At 34.2% G+C, this 10249-nt stretch overlaps 1 protein-coding gene across 1 annotated transcript in view; it reads right to left on the reverse strand.

The window, feature by feature from the left end:
• LOC106110368 (putative glutathione-specific gamma-glutamylcyclotransferase 2) overlaps nt 1–9511 on the reverse strand; it is a 12320-nt gene extending 2809 nt beyond the window's left edge. The window contains exons 1-2 of the mRNA XM_013292186.1: nt 9017–9511; nt 6783–6818 (exon numbers count right to left, since the gene is read on the reverse strand). Coding sequence (XP_013147640.1) covers nt 6783–6818; nt 9017–9247 — 267 coding nt within the window. The 5' untranslated portion in view covers nt 9248–9511. The remainder of the gene's footprint in view (nt 1–6782; nt 6819–9016) is intronic.
• Between the last annotated feature and the right edge of the window lie 738 nt (nt 9512–10249).

A 10249-nucleotide genomic window follows, 5' to 3' on the forward strand; every position in this document is an offset into this window, starting at 1 on the left:
TTCGGATAAAAAAAGAATTATCCAAATCGGTCCACTAGCGGCGGAGTTATGCCGTAACACACATAAAAAAAAAATAAAAAAAAAAAAAATATACCGTCGAATTGAATACCTCCTTCTTTTGGGAAGTCGGTCAAAAAACCGTAAACAATCTTACTAATATCATAAATGCGAAAGTTTAGACGGATGGAGTTTGTAAGAGTTTCTAGCCTAAACGGCTGAACGGATCTCGATGAAATTTAGCATAGATGTAGAGGATACGCTGGAAGAATACATAGGCTATATACTTTGTTATTCCACGCGGATAGAATCGCGGGCGAAAGCTAGTGAATTTATAAAAAATAAATAAATATCTTTTGTCATTCGGATAATTCGGCTCGTTTCCATGTTGCAATGACGGCTGTCAAATAATATAACTTTAGATAAGCAATACGATAGTAGGCATAACAGAGACTAGTATTGTGTTGACCTCAAACACAATATTTTGTTATGTATTTAACATGTGTAATTTGGAGCGAAAACATATTTATCGAAGTATAGTAATAAATGTAAATATTTATACAGATGCGTATGTATCCAAGTGCGTATTATTCAAATGATTTGTAATAAATAAAAATTTTCATCATTCTAGTCCGTTACATTAGCATAATTTTACCATCATCTCATCTCCCTTCTTATCCTTTTTTTTCGAAGGGGAATGCGTTACGCACACTCCGTGCCTCTGGGCAGACACGTGAGTTATGTGGGACTCTCCCCCCATAGTGGAGGCATACCTCCTGGCCATTGTGTGGGACGCCACGGGATCGCTTGCGCTTGCCACTGCGACGCATTCTCCTTATCCTACTCCCGTAGGACGCAACAGGTTTTTGTCCTTCACATAACTCTATCATACGTCATCTCAGTCATCACTCCCTTGGCCATGTCACCTTTCACGCAATCCATCTCTTCCTTTCCTATTAACAGAACCATCTTTCCTTTTATGACTTACTCCGTGCGGCTTCATCCGCATGTAATAATAAAAACTTTATTTAATTGTTTTGCATTTGCTAAATTCTCAATTGCAAATGTCAAAATTACCGTTACCATAATAACCTTGCTTCCTTAAAATAATGTTGGCAGCTTGTAGTTTATGGTCCCTTTCCCGGATGAAGGTTTTTTTCCGATTAAGCGTGTCGTAAGTGTAGGGCTTTTTATCAAAGAGAGGATTATTCTAAAATATGTTGTGATTGCTGACATCCTACGCCAAGAAGTAGTGTGTGTTTATGCTTTATTATATTAGTATAGATAAAAACTGTTAGAAAGCAAGTGAAGACAGGAAAGTAGTAGTGAATCGGCAATAAGAAAGGTCATCGTAACGCTTATCATATGTAAGTCAGACTAGAGATAACATGTCTCAAGTACTGGCGATATCGTCGCGTGGCATATTGAGTGCACATCAAAATGAATAAAAATAACGCTCGTGTATGTGATAACAATGAAAACAATTGAATAAATAATAATAGAATCGGATTTTAGTTAATAAATTTTAAATCAAGAATCTAACGTTGACACACAAGAAGTATAAAGAAAAAGAAGCTATAATCAAAAAGTTAGCGTGGTACGGACTTTGCAGTGATTTGATTAGAATTGAATGTCTAAGAAGGTAGAGGAAGACCTAGAAAGTATGGATTGTAGGAAAGAGGATGTGCTTAAGAGAGTGAATTCAGATATGACGGCTTACAGAAATGTATGGATAAGCATATATAGCGCCGACCCTCCGTAGGGACAAGGTCAGGTTAATGGCAATACAAAGCATGTTTAAAATTATTAAAACAAAACAATGACATCTTTGGTAATTCCAAAAATACCGCATGTTTACGAAACATGTGATTCAAATTCTCATTTCAGTAGCCACGTGCCGTGTTCGTGTTAAACTTTATATAAAGACCATGACCTATTTGTCATTTCAAACAAAAACGGACAGATATAAATACACAAAAACCTCGCATTAATACAGAGTGTTTTTTCCCCAACCAACCAATCAGTTCAGCTGTGTCGTCTCAATGATATACAAACCCACATACATGAAACAAATTTACACGCGAAATACATCACCCTCTGTCTAGACATATAACAATCTGATACCAAAACTGTCAGTTAACGACTCCGTGATTAGAGGTTGCAAGTTAAGTGAATAATCACCAAGTAACTTTGACCCGGGAATTGATAAGTATACAAGTTATATCATTGTTAGATAAAACATAATTGAGGAAGATTTTGGACGATCTAGAAAATGCGCTTTAATTAAAATGGCAATTAAATACTAGGATTAACTTTTTTTGGCTAAATCGATGTGAAATATTCATATTTATATAGTTTTAATATTTATTGATAGAGGGATATCTATACTGATATAAAGAGGAAATTGTATTTTTGTATGTAGTGAAAAAACTCAAAAACCACTGGGACGATTTCCAAAATTCTTTCGCCAATTAAAAGCTACGTTATCAAGGAGTAGCATAGGCTATATTATTATTATCTCACATCTTTATTTTCTTATTTTTATATATAATATATTTCACATGATTTTCTTAAAAAAATAACAAAATAAAACATATTATATAAAAAAATAGAGCACCACCGGCTGCGGAATCCGATGACTCAAGCAACCAGTGGTCAGGGCTGCAGAGACAGGAACCTCCTCACTAGTCGTGCGGTTTCTAAAATAACCGCCTTTTGAATCGGGCCCTTAATCCAACTGTCTAGCGAGAGCTTCTTGAGGTGTTGGTCGAAGCTCTTCGCTATCAGCCCGTGTGCCGAAACGACTATCGGAATAATGGTAGTCGATTTCATACGCCACATGGCGGTAATCTCGTGAGCCAAATCCAAATATTTCAATAGTTTTTCATTTTCGGCTTTCACGAGATTCTCGTCATGTGGGATAGTGACATCGACCAACATTACACAACTCTCAGACCGATCTATTATTACTATATCAGGTCTATTGGCAGCAATAGTCCTGTCCGTAATAATAGATCGGTCCCAGTAGATCGTGATACGGCTATTTTCCAGAACTGGTGTAGGCTGATATTGGTAATATGGTACCTCAGATTCCACAAGAGCATATTTAAGGGCAAGTTGCTGATGGATAATTTATTATTATTATTATTATTTATTTCAATGCAGGAGAAGTCGTGGATATCCATGAGAACGTAACTATATCGTCAAAATATCGAAATAAAACACCAAAAAAATCTCATACAAATATCGATGACGTTACAAATACGTTGAAATGTCACACAGATTCCTAATAGACCCTCAGTTCGACTTTGATGAAGTTGTTATTATGTCCTTTTCCATTATTGTAATAACGTATACCTACAATAGCTATCATAAAACTTACCTTCAAAGTCAAGGTTTTAAAAATAAAACATGAAGTGAGTCAACTCACAAGTATCTATTGTAAAATGATAAATTCCTACACCGATATTAAAAAGCAGCCATTGTTTTAGCAATAAACGTGACCTTTGACTGTGTTAACTATACGTAGAATTTAGATAAAGTTAACAATACACGTGTGTTGAACAAAGAATTAGTACATTATATACGAGAAAGGAAACCATATAACATTTATATAGAACATAAGATAAGGGGACAGTTTATATAAATATAGTAACATTCAAACTTTATAGAAGCTCGGAAGCTCGAACACGATTTTAAGAACCGCAGAACGTAGCGTTAGAGTAAGGCGCGGTCGGAAAACAGCTCAGAGCCTGGCATAAAAGGAATTCACAGGTCTGAGATTTTTTTCACATAACACATTGACAGGCAAACTTTATAGAAGTTCGGAAGCACGAGGAATATGAACACAAAAACGCAGAACGTAACGGTGTTAGGGTAAAGCGCGGAAAACAATTCAGGGCGTGGCAGAAAATGAACTCACAGGTCTGAAAATCTTTCACATAACACTCTTGGAACAAGTTGCCGGCCTCAGTAATCCCGTCCAGTTATGACGTGGGTGCCTTCAAGAGCATGGTGGCACTTATTGAGCTAGCGCGCATCTATTCTTCAGACGCGTCTTCACTTAGCTTAGGTGGAATCGTGGCCAAGAGCTGGTTTATTAAGAAAAAAAAAACTCTAAATCCCTAAGTAATGTCAAAAAGACTCCGTGGAACCTCCACCCCAGGGTCATGGCGCAATTAGGGCTTAAAACTTCAGTTAAGTGGTTGATTGCGGCTTAATGATAGCTTAAGTGTTACATAGATTATCTGTAAATATATTGAAGTGATCTGATTATACTATTTAGATTTACAGTACTCGTAAATTGCGATAATTCGAGTGTTAGATATCAAATGAGAACAGTAAACAAAATAATGGTCGATAATGAGACTATGTTTTTACTATACTACGATTAGACACGACCGTGAGCAGACTATTAGTTGATTTCCGTTTTCCGATGTCTTAGAAAAAAGTGTAAAAAAAGCTAAGAACATTTAGTGATGCGAAACAAAATAGATAACGTTAATTTTACGGTTTAGATTTTAACCGAATAAAAAATTACCGATTAAATAGGTGCCTTAATTTAGTGTTACTTCTTAATATAATAATATTATAAATGTGAAAGTTTATGTGGATGAATGTTTGTTATGACGTATCTCCAGAACAGTTAAATGGATCGGAAAAAACACATAGCCTAATTAAGATTTATTTCAGTAATTCAGCAAGGACGGAGTCACGAACTAAAGCTAGTTTCATAAAGCTTATACGTAATGTGAACACACAGGGAATTTCATCTGCAATGACTTGTATTACATACTAGTATTCCGCGACTGCGTCCTCGTGGAATTAAAAATAAAAATAACCTATGTGCTATTCCAGACTATGTTCTACATCTATGCCAAATTTCATCGACAACCGTTCAGTAGTTTAGGCTACAAACTCTCACACATCCATCCAAACTTTCGCATTAATAATATTAGTATGATTTATATCGTGATATTCCATTCATTGTCTTTGAGGTAACAGAACCCGATGTCTTTGTTCAATATATCACTGTGGAGTTTCACGGTATTACACGTTCTCACAAGACCCTACACAGTCGGCAATTCGCAAATCACCGGACGCAATTGCATCCATTGTATTGAGTTTATACATATACTATACTGTACACTGAACAGGGATTATACAATCCAATATTACTAAAAAAATGGTGGATCTATATTTTGTCAATACTAATATTATAAAGAGGAAAGTTGTATTTTTGTATGTATCGGGAAAATCAAAAACAACTGTCAAATGTTTTAAAAACCATTTTAGTTTAATATAGTGTTTGTTTTTTTTTAACGACGTAAAAGTATCAATGACCTTATTTCAAAGAATATTCGCCGATCACGAGATTCTTTTGGATGAGTTTCAATTCTTAACATAATGTATCTATTCTGAGTAATGTATAATTAAAGATGTAGACGAATTTCAAAACCTACGTATGTATATTGCATGCATAAAATAACTAAAAGCTAGCAACACACGCTCAGTTTAATCTGAACTGTCGGGTCGTTCAGATAGATCTAAAGTGTGTCGGTAAAGAACTGAACAGTTCCCAGTTTTGTTCGATGTATCTGAACGATCGGATTGTTTCGAAAAAACTGTCCGATAAAAGTTGTGTGTAGCGGACTTAACTGATTTTGAAAAGAAGTCGTATTCGATTCTCTTTCTCAAACCGTCATAGCCGAGAAAATCCTCTTTTTTTAATTTAAAAAATGTTTCTACATTTGAAATCTGTAACTTTCGTAATTTAATATCAGAAATACCAACATAATTTAAAGTATAAATGCAGTAATAATTTACGTTTATTTTCATATAACGTATCTACAAACTACGCAGTCTAAGCGACACGTGTAACAAACCGACGAAGCGATAATACGTTAATATGTTTCTACGCCATAACCGATTTCACGGTCTTCCGTCTAACACGAAAACAAAATTAAAACGTTATTTGATGCATTTTCACATTTACACGCCTGTAAGTCAGTGTGGTAGGCAGAGAACATGGACCATTTGGCTTGATCCTGGGATAACTGTGGCTTCTACATTCATACATGGTCCTGCACTTCGGTATTCGGTTCTCTTAAAGCCATTAATATTTTACCACAATTATAGGTGGTCGCTTTATTTCTGATAAACTTTGCCGTACATAAATCATAGAGGAATACTTTAGATATATTACACGATAAAACAGTCCATAAGAATAGACAAGCGACGTATTAGTAAATAGTAATAGAAAATTTTGGCCAAAAGCCAAACATCCGAAGCTTACTCGACAACATTAGAAAAAAAATCAAGGCCTAATGCATTGTTAAGCGCATTAAATCTTGTTATCTAACTATGGACAAATAACAGTCAATAACGGCATTTCGAAATTTGAAATAAGAATTTAATTACCCGGAAGTAGATATTCCAATTAATTTGACATTATTTTCGGCCAGCATTAATGCAACAGTTAAGATATTTGGTTTTTCGATATTTCTTGTCTAAATTAAGAAACCAACCATGGATAATAAATCATCAAGTATTAAATCCATAGAACGAGGTCAATGGGCTAAGATATAATTAGGAAACTAAAATTGGAAGCGCCTACTAAATTATGACGAAAATAAAATCAATCAGTATCGATTATGTCGCAACTTAATGGTAGTAGTTACTTTAAAATTACTGAGAAATTGGAAAATAAAAAGGTAAGGTCTCAATTAACTTGATTGCAAGCGCAAATAATTTTCAACAGAAAATTTCATCAAAACAAAGCTTACCTCGTTATCTTCTATTAGAGTCGCAACTCGTCCGGGCTGTAACAAAAAAAATGGATTACTTAATGCGAAAGTTTAGATGGATGGATGGATGTTTGTTAGAGTTTGTAGCCTAAAGTGCTTAACGGATCTCGATGAAATTTGCCGTAGATGTAGATGACAGTCCGGAAGAACACATAGGCTTACTTTTGTTTTTTTAATTCTACGCAGGCGAAGTCGCGAGCAACAGCTAGCTTGTCTATAGTTTCTGAATTCAAATACATAGACAATGTTACACTAAAAAAATGTCATCAAGGTTCCAACGTTGCTATACTCAATTCCCGGCAGTTTGTAAAACAAATTTGCGTTTCGTCAACACGCTTATATTCCGTGTGACCAAAATAAACGAGACTACGCAAGTTTCAAACATTCTTTACGACTTCCGTATATAAAATATTGGACTAAAATCTACAATTCTTTTTCATCATAACGTAATTTACACAGATAATTAAAAAAAAGCATAAGGTGAAAATAGTATTATAAAAAAAAAAACAAATTGTTCCCAAATATATTTTCTTAACAGAGCCATAGAAATATTCAACAATCAGATAATGAGAAAAAAGTCTCTCATTTTGAATTTGCCTATAATCTTACTAATATTATAAATACGAAAATTTAGATGGATGGATATTTGTTAGAATTTAGCTAGGCTACACACAGGCTTCTTTTGTTTTTTAATTCTACATGGATGGAGTCACGGGCGAAAGCTAGTTTTAATTTAATAAAATCTTTTTAAAACGGTTAGTCTATAAAAAGAGAATATCCAATGTAAATAATGTCATAATAACTGAAAGTGTAAGGTTTCTGTCTAATAAGATTGACTCTTGAACTTGCTTATGTAAACAAAGATAAGAAAATATTGACAAACACAATGAATAAAGGTCTTGTAACAGAATAACATTTATTGTGATTCTTTTTACTCGCATCATCACTACCTCACTATATGTCCCCATCAAGGGGCTTGGAGCTTTTTTTCCAGATGGTAATGGCTTCTTGCATTCTCTGTGCTTTGGGGCAGGTACAAGAGTTATGTGGGATTCTCCCTATAATGGGGCATACCCACTAAAACCCTCTGTTCCCTCCTAGCCATTGTGTGGGACGCCACAGGATCTCTTTCGCTTGCCACCGCGATGCCCCACTGACCGCCCTGGGAAGAGATTCTCTGTGCGTCCCATAGGATTGGGATACTGCACCCTAAAGCGCTGAAGGGCTTGGAGCCTACATTAAGTTAGGGAACTAGACCATAGTCAACCATGCTGGTCTAATTCAGGTTGGTTGACTTCACACATTTCTTTGAATTTCTTCACCAATATGTGCAGGGATCACAATGTTTTCCTTCACCTTAAGAATGTTGGATAAATTATGTGCATATGCAAATTCAAATATCACTTTGGTACATGACTGGATTCGAACCCAAGACCTGTAGATTACAAGTCAAGTGCTTAAACCACTGAGCCACCGCTCAGATTCTTATCACTTTGGCTGCACTAAAACATACTATTGCTTTGTAGGCAAAATTAAGACATACTCTCTGTTACTGGCAACTTTGTGCGCAAAGAATTAAATAAAAAAATTAGTAGTCTATGTGTTCTTCCAGACTGATCTATGTCTACACCAAATTTCATTAAGATCCCTAGATCCATTCAGGAGATAACTTTTAATAAACATCCCATACATCCATTCATCCATCTTAATTTTTATAATTTTTGTCAGATCTGTAAATAGTTCAAAGATATGTGTAAAGTCAATCCACATTGAGCCAGAATTAACTAAAATCTAGTCACACCTAACTTGTCCACATTCAGAGACCTACAGTAGGTAAATGAGCCAAAAATAAATAAATAAATAAATAAATAAATAAAGTTCCAATATCTTTTTATTTTATTTTATCTTTTACCTAATTGGTTTTTAATTAGAAACTTTATTGTAAGTGTCATTTCATAACATGTTCCATAATTTAAAAAAAATTAAAGCTATTTTTACATTAACACTTATGAGTAATTTTCGGCCAGTTTTTTAATAACATTGACAGTTAACATTAATTATTTCAGATAACGGATTTTTAAGAATAAAAATGAAGTTCTTTTTTAAACCCTTATCTTTTTACTTATAAGTGCTCATAATTAAATTAGTTTAAGTCATTTTAATATGATTAATCGTAACGTTACGAGAAACTCGATGACGTTATTGGAAATTACCTTGGTTTCGGTTCCGCGATGAGTTGTATTGCCTTGCCAAAAACGTCGTGAAAATCCTTTCACGTATCCTGTAACTGACTGTTGGTAGTCGAAGCCAGGGTTCCAGCAAAGAGATCCATATCCAAACACCCAAAAAGGTTCTTTTCTTAGCATTTCACCTTCATGTTCTATTTTTATAGGTATTCTCGACACATTTTCTGTTTGATCCATGTTTTCTTTTTGATTTTCCATCAGATCACTATAATTTTCTTTTAAAAATACAGGTTTTCTCTTAAAATTACCTTTCTGGCCTTCACAATTTGCTTAAAATAAAGTAAAAATAGTCGAATCGATGAATTATGCCAATATCTAGAGCATTTAACACTGTTTTTATTCACTATTTTTTTCAACTTTTTTCATTGTGGGTATTTTAAATACGGGTGTCAAATAAATTTAGCACTATGCAAGGAAATATTTTCTGATATAAATCTTTCCATGTTGGCGTACAATTGCTTACTGAATAGTGATGGGACTCGAGTTGCTTTTTACTCGAGTGACTCGAGTCATTTTTATCTTACTCGGACTCGAGTGAAATTTTTGACAACTCGAGTTGCGAGTGACTCGAGTTGACTCGAATTACGAGTGACTCGTAACCACTTTTTTGGCTTATACCAAGCGGAGTAAGAAATTCTTACAGCAATTTCAGTTAAATTTTTTATATTTTCAAAAATACATATTTCTGTTGTTTTGTTGAGTTTATTTAAGCTTCATTTAAGTTAATTTTAAAGCATGTTTATTATCTAAATTGTGTAAGAACATAATAAAATTGTTCATATTTGGATTTCATGAAAATTACTTTTTAGAATAAATTAAAATGGATTAGAACTTATTAGTAGTACACTATAAAAATTCAACTGAGAGTTGTATAAGAGGTTTCTTGATTATGTAGACAGGTTTAGTTTAAAGGAAAACACTGTTTTTACACATTTTGTTTAGATTTTTTGAGTAAAATTCACGATAATGTGAAAATGATTTTTTTATGTTAAATTATTATTGTTATATTGGTTTTAAAAGTTTGGTTACTCGATTTTTATATTCCGAGTGACTCGCGTCTATAAACATCACTCGAGTCTTATGTTCACTCGAGTGGCATTCGAGTGAGAAAGTTACCAGTACCGAGTGACTCGAGTGAAAAAAAATCACTCGAGTCCCATCACTATTACTGAATGAAATTGAAAATGAATAAAACGGAAG

Source organism: Papilio polytes, unplaced genomic scaffold (assembly GCF_000836215.1).
Source record: "Papilio polytes unplaced genomic scaffold, Ppol_1.0 DF820678.1, whole genome shotgun sequence".
Lineage (NCBI taxonomy): Eukaryota > Metazoa > Arthropoda > Insecta > Lepidoptera > Papilionidae > Papilio > Papilio polytes.